This window comes from Trichophyton verrucosum (assembly GCF_000151505.1).
Source record: "Trichophyton verrucosum HKI 0517 chromosome Unknown contig00997_1.f1.exp, whole genome shotgun sequence".
NCBI lineage: Eukaryota > Fungi > Ascomycota > Eurotiomycetes > Onygenales > Arthrodermataceae > Trichophyton > Trichophyton verrucosum.
The window spans coordinates 49,054-62,943 of NW_003315200.1; the positions used below are offsets into that span (position 1 = coordinate 49,054).

The following is a 13,890-nucleotide window of genomic DNA, read 5'->3' on the forward strand; positions in this document are numbered from 1 at the left end:
GCTTTGAGTCGTACAGTTTGGCCATGATTCAGAATCATTCTGGGCCCTTGGGATTCCAGCGGAGCTTTGGCGCAGATGGCCGAAGGACCAGCTCTGGCTCTTTTGGCTTGGGGGATTTCGGGTAACATCTGTCGAGATGAGCCTGGAGGTCTCGTTCCATAACTTCTGCGGCTCGATCACCGTAGTGGTACATGTAGAACTCTGAGTTGCTCCTGGTTATAGTCTGTGTAATCATTTTGAGAGTTTCAGCATGGAGGTTTTCCTTGTCCTCTAACCGTTTCTTCTCTGCCGCAGCTTCAGCTTCAATCTTTTGTTTCTTCGTCTGAGACTCTTCTGAAGATGCAGAAATTCTCTTCCGGGTAGCTTCTATCAGTTTTAGCCGTCTTTCCTTGGCTGCAAGATATTTCAGAGAGTGGCTCAGTCCCTGGTGACTATTTGATACAACATCCAGCGGTGGAACATTGAAGAAAAGAACTCGCCCTTGGTCGTCTTGCTGGAACTGGTCACGTATTTCCTTTGGAATTGATTGGTCCAGGCCGTCACGGAGATGGAAGGTTTCTACACTGCGCGGTGCATTGGGGTTGTAAACGGGTGGAGGGATGCTCGCTTGAGGCAAGCGGCTTCCTTGGTATGAAGGGAAGTTATGCGGTGCTGAGTATGGCTGTGCAGGCTGGGGAGCATGGTATGGAGGCTGGGGTGTTTGTGGATGAACTGGCATGTTACGGTTGTTGTGAGCGACTGGGTACATCGGCATATTTGGTCGTGCTGGGTGATATGGGTGTGGCCCTCCTGGCATCATGGGAGGTTGAGGGGAAGTAGCAAGGTGGGCCGCATGAGGCATACGGCCAGGAATGTGTGGAATAGAGTTATGTCGAACATGATCTTGGCCGGGCATAGGCTGCATCGGCGTATGAGGCTGAACCATAGAAGGTGGCCTCGGAATTGGTAAGGAAGCAGGCGGCTGAAGCTGCGGTGGAGGTGGTGAAGGTGTTGGCTCTGGGGGAGGAGACTCCTAAAGAACGGGTCAGTAAACATGTTACACCATGCAGAACGTGTATTAGGCGGCTAGCTACTCACATTCTCATCGCGTGGACGGCAATGGACAGCTCCCACGATAGGCGGCGCATTCTCGGCACCCCAGGTAGGCTTTGGGAGGTCATCCGTTTCCTTTGCGTCTTCTTTGAGGAGATGTCTGATAGGACTCGGAATCTTCTTGATCTTCCGAGGGGCATCAAACAGTTCCATCTCGTAGTCCTTCTCGCGTACCTCGTCAGGCAGGCAGCTGGCCCATGTTTTGATCTTGTTGAGTTTGTGCTTTTCTTCATTGTATCTGGCTTCACACACATAAACCTCTTTGTTGAGCGGTAGGTCCCGTGGGCGTCCACGGTTGTAGCGCGTGAAGAACATAACAAAGCATCTATCAACAACTTCGTCTATCCGGTGGTCTCGGTACTGGCCAGTCTTGACAACTTCATTGGGGTAGAAGTGCTTCTCGAAGTGATGGACGGTTTGCTCGGGTCGGTAGTACCAGCAGGCATTGATCCATTTTTCACCCTCAGGGTCTTGCCAGGTCCGATACAGCTGGGCTACAATGGGTTTCGTCGCATCGTTTGGATTTTGAAGATGAACCCAATCACCAACCCGCCAGACCTCGTCCTTGTATGTAATGCCATTAGGCAATGGTAGACGACCGTCTTCCATCAGGTATTCACTGTCCGCCTTGTTCTTCTCCTGTTCGGCAAGCCTATGTGCCTCTCGATGCAGATCAACGGCATCTCGGTATATCTGGCTCTCAGGAAGGTTATAGGCCTTCGCGTTGTTGAACATGACATCGACATCCCTCATGAAGTGGTCAACGGAGGTGTACTTTTTGCGTTTTGACTTTCTCTTGATAAGATCGATAGCAAGAGGCTCTTTAATCTCAACGTAGTAGTCTGGATACGCCGATTTATCCGGAAGACGTTCAAAATGGCGAACCTTCATCTGTCCGCTGCTGTCTTTCAGTTTACGGATTCCCTTGAGAACGGCTTTGATCCGAGCTTCCATAGGGGTATCAACACGTGGGGGGCGGCCTCGTCTCTTGCGTCCATCAGCATCAGCTCCCTTGTGAAGGTCGTTCACTCCACTTTCGCGTTTTGAGCTAAGACGAGGTCTGCCTTTACGTTTTCGACGTGGAGCTTCATCGTCCGAATCTTCGGCTTCTTCATCTTCTTCATCTTCTTCCTCTTCTTCTTCCTCCTCCTCAGCAGGGAGAGGGTCAGCCTCCGGGATTTCTCCAAGGTCAGGAAGTTGAGCCGTTTCGGGGGAGATTATTTCTTGTTCTGCGAGCTTTTGGAACTCGGATATCATAACATCCTGTCAAAGGGAAAAAATTCAAGATTTAGCATGGTTACTTGCTGTAGAGCTAGGAAGGAACAGCATACTTTGATAATAAGCGCGTCCTCGTAAGCCATGGATTTCGGGCGATTGTATGTTTGCGCATTATGTGGGATCTGTACGGCAGGTGTTAGCATCACCTACTATGGCTAACCCCAGAGGCGAGGTTGTTCTCTTACCAAAGCGCAGTCCCTGACAAACTCCGCGAAATGAGTATAGACTTTGGATTTGATCTTCTGTTTCAACACGCTCAGGGCCATCGGTTCCTTGATCACGTCGTAGTAATCGGGTACGTTGCGCTTGTTAACACTCCGATGGAAAAGTCTCGAAGGATCATGGCCGCTGTTTCCAACGAAGTCAGCTTGAGAACAAGACGGGAACGGGCATAGGCACGATCGCATAGACATACTCTGGCTCCCTATAGTTGTATAGGCTTATAAGAACGTCCGACATAGCCCTCCATTGCACGAGCGTGACTTGGCTGGCAGGCGCATCGGCGGCCTTGGAGCTCTCGATCGATTCGACTACCCCAGGAGTCTCAGCTGCCGGCTCCTGCGCAGCCTCCCGCAGCTGATTCTCGATGCTGGCAGCACCGCCAGAGCTATCTTCCGCCATAGCTAGACGTGTTCTCAGCGTAGTAAAGCCCGCGACGACGAGCTACCTGAACAAAGCGAGTCAGTCAAGTCGCAGTGGAGTGAAAGTGACCTCAGCAAAGCTCGAATTAGGTCCAAGTTCCGATAATCGCGAACTTCTTTTTTTTTTTTGGGCCGCGTCTAGGTCATGTGATCATTTCGGGTTTATATTTAGCCGCGATTAGTTAAGCGGGCTTGGCGCGAGGTCAAACCTTAATATCCCCCAACTTTGGACAAACAAACTTGGACGACGAGGAGGACGAGCAAGAAACTGATATTCCTGATATTCTTAGACAAAACTGATATTCTTAGACATTTATTCTTATTCACAGTTTTGCGAGTGCCGAGGGTGCCAGTATGAGACTTCGGATTCGTGGTCCTAATGGCCAGTCTACTGTCACTCTGGAGGACACGGCAACGGTGGAGGAGCTGCTGGACAATATCAGTCGAGCGACTTCACTATCATCATACGATATAAAGTACGGATATCCACCGCAGTCTCTCCTTCTTAGCCAGTTTGATGCCAAGTCTAAGATCAAAGATATAGGCGTCAATCTGAATGGAGAGCAGCTCATTGTGAGTAAGCGGGAGGAGCCTGCACCGCAGCCAGAGCCATCATCTGAACAGGAAAGGATAGAACCAGCAGCACCGCTTTCTCTCACCAAGAAGAAGAGCAGTATAGAAGACAATGCACCAGAGATTCCCTCTCCTGAGCATGGGGGAACGATTGTCCTTCGGGTCATGCCTGATGACAACTCATGTTTGTTCCGTGCCGTTGGCAGTGCAGTCCTAGGCGCAATTGATACCATGACCGAACTGCGGTCTATCGTCGCTCAAAGCATTCAAGAACAGCCAGACTTCTACACTGCTGCAGTTTTGGAAAAGGCCCCTGATGACTACTGCCGTTGGATTCAGACTGAGGATGCCTGGGGGGGTGGAATTGAGCTTGGCGTCCTCAGCAAGCACTTTGATATTGAAATATGCTCAATAGATGTTCAGACTCTGCGCATAGACCGATTCAACGAGGGTTGCCCTACCCGCTGCATCGTGGTATACTCGGGTATTCATTACGACACCGTTGCCTTATCTCCGTCCGATGAACCCTACACCCATGCATATGCTCCGCCGGAGTTTGACACTAGGATATTTGACTCCTCGGACCCGATCATTTTGGAAAAAGCCATAGAGCTATGTCAGATATTAAATGAGAAACACTATTATACCGACACCACCAACTTCCAAGTTAAATGCAACGTTTGTGGAGGACTCTTTGTTGGTGAAAAGGGTGCCACCGCCCACGCATCCGAGACCGGCCATTATGACTTCGGAGAAGCTGGCTATTCCGGTGGAAACGATTAATTTTGTCCATAATACATAGTGATAACATTGCTCAACAATCCCGGATTAAGACTTTGCCTAAATCAACCTAAAGGGACATCGCCATTAAGAAGCCAAGCGTAGTCGAAGCAAGATAGCCGACATGACATCAACCGTTTCCTAGCCATAAACATGTTAAATACAGTCCCCTCTGCCTATAAAGAGGGTTATTTCGGTAAGATCATTCGAACATGAAGCTTCAGCACAGGAAACAGAACCCACATTGCACCCGGGATGATGGGTGTAAGGCCTGCGTGAAATTATAAAACATTTCCCTAAAGTTGCGGCCGTTGGATTTACAGCGAATGGCAGACGCCTCCCGTGAGGTCAATTGAGCCGCCTTCATATTATATCAGTAATAGAAATTGTGCACAGTGGTAAGTCGCCGGCATTTCATATGCATCTCCATCTATAAAGGTCCGGCTGCACTCTCAACAATAAATGCCCCTCTGCGCCTCAATACTATCAGGAGTAGAGCATAGATGGATACTGGGATAAGGACAGTGTGTGCATCAAACACGAGCTTGTTCCACCACCGGCAGTAGAGCACCCCGCAAGCTACTCCCTAATTTTGGACCAAGTTGTCCGTGGGTAAATTTTTCACGCTCAGGCTCAGGCTTCTTTTACGATTCTACTGATGAAAACATATAGTGCCATGCAGATGCGTAAAAATACAGTCGGCACAGCATAGAGTCAGGGGCTTGTAGTGACTCAGTGTTGTATACCTAATGGTTATCTTATGACTTGCTTCTGAGTTACTTGAGTCACCTGCATCCTCCCCTTCTACCCGAAACCCCTAACTAGTTGGTTAATCGTTGCTCAGATACATGTCGCTTTCTATATACAGACTCCGGGCCCTAGAAGAGAACGCCGGTCCAGGGGCCAAGTGACTAGTTAACTTCCTAGTAACCGACAACGCCACCAGTGTGACTCGACTGCGCTGTCAGCTCTGATTAGGATGAGATTAGACGAGTCGACCTGTCTGTCGTCCCTCGGGGGTGGCTCAGCCCCTTTGATGCATCTAGCGGGGGACATTGACTAACCAGTTAAGTTATCAGGTCGTTGATCTCGTATCTATGGCAGGGCCTCCTCCTGTGACACTACAATGCAATAAGCTACAGAGCCTCAATGAGTCAAGGAGTCTCGAGGCAAGATAAATACGCCCAGCCTCTGTATTCCCGCTTTCTTTCTTTCTGAACAATAAAATAGTTAACTAGTTAAGGTCTTGTCTCGTTTCGTGGCAGATCGCTACTAGAATATACAGTGTGCATCCCCGTGGGCGATCAAATATTCCCCAACATGGAGCATGACCTGTTGATAGTGGTGGATGCTACAGCATCTATGGGCCAATATCTGACTGCACTCAACACTTCTATTCCTCAGATCATCTCCATCTCTGCTCTCACGGGATGCTTTTCTCGCATTGGACTGCTTGCATACCGAGACTACTGCGATGCCCAGCTGCTGGAATGGTCAGGCTGGCAGGAAGAGTCTAAAGGGGCTGGCGCGAATGATACCAATATTCTCGCTCTAGCAAAGTCACTGGAAGCAGCCGGCGGTGGAGATGCTCCTGAAGCTGCAAAGACTGCGCTTGCGAGGGCATATGAGCTGATGCGTGCGGATGCAAAGACCACTCTCTTGTTCTATACCGATGCCTATCCCCATTTTGGAGCTGGGGAAGCGCCTGTGAGGCGTGGCGGCCACTCTTATGTCCCCAACGGAGTACTTGAGAAAAAGGCACTGTCGGAGCCTTCATCGTACGGCGGGTACGGCCCAAATTTCGTGGACTGGGTTGAAGCATGCAAGTTTATGCGCAAAGGAGAGAAACCTGTGCAGGTGTTTTGCTTGCTATCACCTTCAATGAGCTGGAAAGATTGCGGACACTACAATTATTTATCGACCATGACCCGCGGCGCCTGTATGATTCTCGAGAATTCGATGCCGGGAACCATCTCCAAAGTGACCATCGATCTGCTGCTGTCATGGATGGGCGTTGAGCCGGCCAACAAGGCGATCACCAAGGACGCCACAGAGAAAAACAACAGCGATGAGGCTGCCAAAAAAGATGCACTAGCAACTCTGGGCCGTTACAAATGCGTTGATTATATCAAGAAACTCAATCATGAACTCGATCCCAGGGCGGAAATGTATTTCCCCATCGCCTCGAACAGCTATGGCTCTTGCAAGAACAATAGTATCGAAGAGAATGTTGCAAGAGTACCAATGACCCCTGACATTGCCCGGAAATATCTCCCAAAGAAGGATGTGCCAGTCACCAACTTTGCCACGGCCTGGACTACGGATCCAGCATATCGGTCTTTAGCACTCAAACACATAAACAAAATCATACAGTTCGATGTCAGGGCGATAGCTGTAAACCCGGTTTTCGGAAGCCTATGGAGGACAATTTGCAGTGATCGAACCTGTGACTCACGACAGGAGCTTCTGGATGTCTTTAGCGCAGAGGTCGGAAGGCTTGCGAGTGCAGAAGACAGAGAACAGTTAAAGATATGGTTGGAAGCCTCGTATGACTATAGGGCAGAGGTCCTCGAACTCCTCGACAGTGTTCCAAAGGAGGAAAAGTTCCCCTGTGTATACCTCGACCCAACTCTTGACTTCACTCCGACCGGTGCAGAGGCAGAAGATGAGTTTGGAAAGCCCATCACTGCCCTTACTAGAGTGAATTTGCTAGAAATTGGCCGATCATGCGACCCTTCGGTTCTCCGACGACTTGGACGGATCCTCACTCAGTTGACGTACGTTGAAAGAGAGGCAGATTTACCCGAACACATTGCAGCTTCAAGCAATGAAGACGTCCCAAAGATTCCTATGGTATTAGCTCGAGGAGAATATAAACGTCAATTCTGGAGAATACTCCTGCATCTCATTGTCCCCGGGACGATGCTGTCAGCGCGTCCTGCAGCCCTCCTAGCAGCACTGAGTCTGCGATTGGGCATTACTCCCCTCACTGACGTAGCTGAACGGGAAGCACTCAGCTTCCGAAATAAGTGGAATGACCTCGATGTACCTGAGACTTGGTCGGTTCCATGTTTGAATCTGCTAATCAGCGCAGATAATGCGTATACCAAACGACGAGCTGGCCTTGAGGAAGAACCCGAAAGCCCTGGCCGGTCCAAGAAGAAACCAACCACACTGTTGAAGCCAAATGATAGAAAGCTTTTCGAGCAGCTTATTGCGTATAGAATGCTGGAAGTGAACCTCGATAGTGCATTGGCTGCAAAGGTGGGTTGGACTCCTGGGAAGACCACAGCACCACTGGGACCTACCGTCACTTGTCGAGAATGTCTATACCCACGTTCAGTCAGTATTATGGACCGCAACAGCAAATGCGGTCTATGCATGTATGCCAGTCAGGATACGGCATATAAGAGAGCTTTGCATATCAATGTTTCCATGGACGACGGCCCTGAATCACCAGCAACGTGGGTGGAATGCTGTGTACAGACATGCAGAGCACAGTACGTGGTATACGATGTTGCCTCGCTGAATGTTCGAGCAAAGTGTCATTACTGTCGAGCCCAAAGTGCAAACCCACCTAAGCCACGACAGCTGCATCCAGATGCCCCTTGGATTGAGTGTATAAAGTGTATGAACCGCTTCATTTGGCCTGTGGAATACCGTCCATCGTCACTTCGTACTTCGGAGTTCACTTGCACACACTGCAACGCTGGACGGGAAACGGTAGTTGAAATCGAAACAACTGCAAAGAAGATCTCAGCTGAGAACTCGTACTCGTGGTTGATTTGCGATAACCAGAACCCGGAAACCTGCCCCTTCACAGGTCGCTCACTATTCAACACCATTTCCACGTATGGAACAGAAAATTTCGTATCACGAATGACGTTGTTCCCTATAACCAAGGGCGTGTTAACTTTGAAGGGGAAGAAGATACAAAACACTCCCGAGCTTATTTCCACTTTGCAGGACCTTATTTCACGTCTGAAGACAATTAAAGAGCATTGCTCGTTGTGTTTCTCAGTTTTCCGCCCTGACCTGCTAAACCCGGCATGTGGTCGTCGCGGGTGTCTCCAACGCGTATGCCGCGACTGTCTATCAGGCTGGTACGGGCTCAATTCAGCAGGTCGAATCTTGAACGTCGGCGCTCTCTCCTGTTCGTTCTGCAGAAGACTACCTTCTGCAAAGACCCTAGCTAACTATGCCATGGGTGTACAAGCGATAGCAAACCTTTCCAAGGCAGTTGAAGAGAAAGGAACATGGATATACGCATGGTGCATTGCTTGTTCCTCAGCCAAGCAGTTCATGGAGCGAGAATGTGCCCGCGGTGCACCTCCCGAAGTATCCAACTGGAACTGTCCGGAATGCGTTCAACGGGAGGAAGAGCTGGAGCTGGAGCGGATAGCTGCAGAGAACGCGGCCGAGGTGGCTGCTACCCTACGTGAGGAAATCATGGCAAAAAGAATGAGCAAGGTCAAACCATGCCCTAAATGCGGTGTGATGACGGAAAAGATCGCTGGGTGTGCACATATAACATGTCCGGTCCGCCATTGTAAGGCTGAATGGTGCTATTTTTGTGGGAAACATGCTCGAAACACGGACATTTACGAGCATCTCAACAATGTGCATGGTGGGATTTTTGATCCCGAAGACGAGGAGCTAGTGTTTACCGATGAGGAATAGCTGATGATAAGGGATCTAGCGGTGTATTGTTTCATATTTCGTGTATTAGCTAGTAACGATCAATGAATTGATGCTATTGTTTCAGTGGCGTTTATATGTCATATTCGACACGAATCTGAGAAAAAGGCCCTGTGCCGAAATAGCCGTCAAGGAGTATTATCGGTGAATCGGAGTGTCCAGGACAATTGATAGGTAACCACGGTCCAGGCAGGCCCGGTAGGAGTCCCTAGAGTGGTATCGACACATGTAAACACTATCCCAACGGAACATTTTCCCCTGGTTGATGTTGAGTTTTGATAGCCTTAAGCGCGGCGCCAAGTTAAGCGACCTCGGCGATCCGGGTATTAGTCAGCCGGAACAACCTTATTTAGTTCAACGACTCCCAAGTTGCTTTCGCTCTGAAGGATCGAATTTCTCGTCCGTGGATTTTTGCGATCTTGTTTCTGCCTTTCCGGCTGAAGGGTTCTTTTGCATAGCAATGATCAGCGAGGGAATGATATATTCATGCATGCTGGAATGGATATATTAACGTGTTCAAAATGATTTGTTAAATATACAGGAAAGGGCAAATGAAAACAGAGATGAGTTCGTCAAAACCATCACTCGGGATATCCAAACGGAGAGCATAGCTAGGTGCATATATATAAACGCGGCATATTCAAAAGAACCAAAGGGAAAAAGAGAAAAGAATAAAATGAATCGAGCTAAACAAACCAACAGTACTTCGGGCATTAATCGTGGTCCTGGGACATTGGTCAAGATACATCCTGTGTTACGGACGATGGAAGTGACAACACGGAATAATCATATGTCATGGATTTGTCAAACAAATCACCGACATCAAAGATACCGTTGAAGTCGAAAGACAAGACATCGGGATAGGAAGCTGGAGGGGCATGAGGCATTATTACTCCATGTGAGGTAGTATTTGGTATCATTGCTGGTTGTTGGTCATGATGGTTATGAATGACGGGGTTTGGAGGAGCTGTGATTGGTGCTTGTGTGGGGGCGATGGTAGGAGCAGAGGTAGGAGCAGTAGCAGCAGCTGGAGGTGGTGGTGGAGGGCTGGGTTGCACTGCGGGTGGTGTGGTATCTAGAGATCTGACGGCTGCTCTGTCTGAATTACTTATAGGGCTGATGTCTCTGTCGGTGAGCGACAGGATGTCACGGGCAATAGTAGCCATCTCGCGGTACGTCCGCTTCCCTAACGGCCAGTACATGCTAAGAGTCTTGAGAGCGCCCATGTTCAAGCGGATACGCTCTCGTTCTATTTGCAGAGTCTTGTCACGGTAGAGGTGCTTGCAAGCCGAGAGATGGGCAATGGTTGTGTTTGCAATCATGCAGATGACGAAGGGAGTATGTGATATTATGGTTGTTGGGAGGGTGAGGAGATCGTTAAACTTATCCACAGCAAGCAGAACCTTTGATGTGTGTATTTGAACATCCTTGGGCGTTTTGTTTGGATTGTTGGCATCTGCGGGTGCTGGTGGGGCACATCTTGACACAGACTCGATAGGGCTGTAGGACAAACTTGATAGCTCACGGTGCAGATCAACGATATATCTATTAATCATCAGTATATTACGGTCTACATTGATGTCATTGGACACAGCTGGATGTGCCAAAACAAAGAATAGGAATAAGAAAAAGAAAAAAAACCTACGTATGGACGAGCATGTTTGCTTTAAATAGCTGTTCGTCAATTGTACCATCTTCCCGGGCAAGACATCGTTTTTTCGGAGGTATAAGCGAACACCACGCCCGCATGCATGTGTCTACGCGGGAGCATACGACACTGGGTGGGTCTGGGTTGTTTGGCCGACGCCCAGATAAGGCTAGGTCCAGCCCACGAGTAAGACCAACGAGATGCGCGAACGATGAAAAATCTTGGTCTTCATCATCTGCAAACTCACGCATATCGTACTCATACAAGGTTCTCGGCTTTGGAATGTCCTGCAGCCCAGTTGAAAAAGAAAAGGTTAACATGTACTCTATATAATAAGTCCACCATCGACGCAAGTGTATGAGAATAAAACATACCCCTTTTTCGTAAAGCTCTTCTTCACAGGGAAGAGCAGTTGTTGGTTGTATGTGGCTTGTTCTAAATGGGAAAGTGTGGGTACTTCCGGCAACATGTCCATCAATGACGTATAGCTGCCACCAGGTCCGCCTCCAGCTCTCTTCTAGTAGCGGGTTATTTTCACCATACCGTTGCGCGAAGGAATCCAGATGCATCCCTAGGTCGAGGGCCATTCGAATTGTTTCATCGAGTAGCTTGAGGCCTCTCTCGATCTCATTACACCAATATACAGCCACAGAGTACAACAGCCAAGCCTGGACATGATAACCAGTCGGCTTTGCGCCGGAAGCTCTAAAGTCTGCAAAAGCTTGCAGGACTTCTGGCTCGAAGGCAGAGGAAGTGACTGAAGGAGTGAAGAGGGCGCCAATATACTGCATTGTCAGTAGCAATGGGCGCAGAGTAGCCGGGTCCTGGGACAGCCGTATCTGAAAGGACCACCGCGGGAGGACACAGGGGTGTGAGATGTGAAAGTACTTGTAGTACATGTTGAGCAGGTCCTCTATTTGCGCCTCCGAGTTGGTAGTTGGGCTGCTGCCACTGCTAGTACTTCCCCGGGTGGGCGTCACCATTGGAATGGATCTGGGTACTCCACAGTAGGCATCGTTGAAGATGTTTTCGTCTGGTACGGGAAGGGAGGCACAGTCTGGGGGCGGCGGCAAGGCAGCAGCGTGCTGCATGGGAAGGTCTGCGGGCACAGGGGAGGGAGAAGAGGTCGGTCTGCGACGCCCACCACGGCGGGACTTGAGATATGTGCACTGCTTCCCATCGGTTTGGCAGCGAGAGCACCGAGGGGCCTTTGCATCGCACTTTAGATGCCGCGATCGGCATTGGACACAGGCGAGCGAGACACGGATAAAGTGTCTTGTCGGCGCAAAGGAGGCCATTGACTCTGGGTGCTGAGACTCCACCGGAGTCACCATGGTGGGGAAGGAAGTTGTCGTAAGGTAGTGCTGTATATGGATCGAAAAGTACAAAAGGACGAACGGTCAAAATGATGCGAGGTTGTTTAGAGATATAGTGCTCCGTAAAACGGTTCAAACGGGGGGCGGAAGAGAAGCGCTTGTCCCCCAGAAACCAGGACAAGACAGCAGAGAGGGCTAGCCTTGGCCTGTGACGGAGACCGACCCTTGTCTCCCTGCCACTCCTTGCGTCGTTGTCGTTACTTATATCCTTATATATCTCTGGCTGTCTCTGCGTTCTCTGTCTGTCTGCGTGCGCTGTTTGACTACTCCGTACTCTGGAACGCTTCCGTGGGAGTACCTTAGCCGGTTGCCACACGAGTAGAGTCGCGGGAGCAGCCGTGCATGGCGAGATGATGCAGCCTATCGGTCCTTGAGGAGCCCCGTTCTGCCGTCGTCTGTCTCACTGGCTTGAGGCTGGCCGTCCGTCCGTCCGTCCGGCGTGACTTCTCGACTCTTCCGTATGTTCTTCTGCGTCCCTTTGCAGGCGGACGATGATGATGGAGTCGTCGCTTGATGTTGGCGCAGGTTTGTGCCTCTTCCCTTCTCCTTGCTTATGTAAGCCAGCGAAAAGTGGCGCCCGCAACGATGACAAACAACGTCGCTTTTCCTCCCCTGCGCGAGTTGACGACTTGCAGCCAAACGATGGGTAAGACGGCTGAGGTTTATATTCTCTTGATTAAAAAACAGTCAGCACCTGGCAGTATATAATAATAACGGGTTTGCTGGAATGACTACCTCTTTTTTTTTCACCCTTTTTCCTCTCCATCGACACCTGTGCTGTTGACCTCCAACAAGCGGGAAGCCCGCCAACTTTCCAGCGAGGCAACCAGCCAAGAGCACGCTGTCTGGCCATCCCTGACATCGACGGTTGACCGCTCAGCCAAGGGCCGTCTGGTGATTGGCGGGGAGCAGCGACAAGCAGGACTGGCATGCAGATCTTGATAGCTGGCCATCTTTTTTGACTTGACTCGGTCTCGGTGGTTGACTTGAAGCTGTCGCGAGGTCAGTATAAAAAGCTCCCCTTTTCTGACAGTAAGTAAACAAAAGGGGCAATAGGGAAAGGATGAGCAAGCGCGGTGACTAAGACCAACCAAGGGGCCAAGGTCTCCATGGAAACAGGTCGCATGGCTCAGTTGGTTAGCGCGTCGTACTAATAATGCGAAGGTCGAGAGTTCGACCCTCTCTGTGACCAGTTCTTTTTTGTCCTTTGTTTTTTTTTTACTATACAACAGCTTATGTCCATCACTGCACTGTCTTTTTAGTGAAAATATTATATAAAATAAATAAATAAAAAATGGCGATATCCTCCTCGCTGCCTATGGTTATCGACTGCTCTGACAAAAAAATTAAAAAAACAAAAATTAAAAACAGATGGTCACAGAGAGGGTCGAACTCTCGACCTTCGCATTATTAGTACGACGCGCTAACCAACTGAGCCATGCGACCTTATCTGATGGTAAAGCCGCGCCAGTTTGTCGCCTTTGGAAGTGACTCCCATGTCCACCACTCAGAAGTCGCCATTTTTGTTCAGGAACCGACACGTTGGACAGCCTGACAGCGGGAAAATGTCACCGAAAAAGCCACAGTTCCTCCCTTCTTCTCTGGCTCCCTCTTTTACTGGCTGGGCGCAGCGTGCCTCATGCGCCGCCGGTTCCGTGTGAGATTTCTTATGCAAGGGCAGTCACACTTACATAAGCCACTTGAGCCGCCGGAGAAACAAAGGGCCGTCGATTACCCTTTTCGGCGCCCATCAAAGAAGGACATCAGAAGACAACATCCTCACTTCGGCTTCTTCTCCTCCTTC

The 13,890-nt window shown here is 49.7% G+C and overlaps 4 protein-coding genes and 2 non-coding genes across 6 annotated transcripts; 3 read left to right on the plus strand and 3 right to left on the minus strand.

Annotated features, from left to right (window-relative positions):
* Positions 1–34: 34 nt before the first annotated feature.
* Positions 35–2,991, minus strand: TRV_07333 (uncharacterized protein; the record flags this gene model as incomplete). Its single annotated transcript, XM_003018599.1, has 5 exons — positions 35–1,012; positions 1,078–2,355; positions 2,424–2,492; positions 2,556–2,718; positions 2,786–2,991. 5 exons carry the CDS (start codon positions 2,989–2,991, stop codon positions 35–37), a joined length of 2,694 nt encoding a protein of 897 aa, XP_003018645.1.
* A 374-nt stretch (positions 2,992–3,365) lies between these two features.
* On the plus strand, positions 3,366–4,367 carry TRV_07334 (uncharacterized protein; the record flags this gene model as incomplete). Its single annotated transcript, XM_003018600.1, has 1 exon — positions 3,366–4,367. One exon carries the CDS (start codon positions 3,366–3,368, stop codon positions 4,365–4,367), a length of 1,002 nt encoding a protein of 333 aa, XP_003018646.1.
* A 1,317-nt stretch (positions 4,368–5,684) lies between these two features.
* Positions 5,685–9,044, plus strand: TRV_07335 (uncharacterized protein; the record flags this gene model as incomplete). Its single annotated transcript, XM_003018601.1, has 1 exon — positions 5,685–9,044. The coding sequence occupies one exon, from the start codon at positions 5,685–5,687 to the stop codon at positions 9,042–9,044; it is 3,360 nt and encodes a 1,119-aa protein (XP_003018647.1).
* A 755-nt stretch (positions 9,045–9,799) lies between these two features.
* TRV_07336 (C6 transcription factor, putative) lies at positions 9,800–12,044 on the minus strand (the record flags this gene model as incomplete). Its single annotated transcript, XM_003018602.1, has 2 exons — positions 9,800–10,607; positions 10,708–12,044. 2 exons carry the CDS (start codon positions 12,042–12,044, stop codon positions 9,800–9,802), a joined length of 2,145 nt encoding a protein of 714 aa, XP_003018648.1.
* A 1,160-nt stretch (positions 12,045–13,204) lies between these two features.
* On the plus strand, positions 13,205–13,278 carry TRV_07337. Its single transcript has one exon. It is a non-coding gene; the product is annotated as a tRNA-Ile (tRNA).
* A 180-nt stretch (positions 13,279–13,458) lies between these two features.
* Positions 13,459–13,532, minus strand: TRV_07338. The gene has a single exon. It is a non-coding gene; the product is annotated as a tRNA-Ile (tRNA).
* Positions 13,533–13,890: the final 358 nt, after the last annotated feature.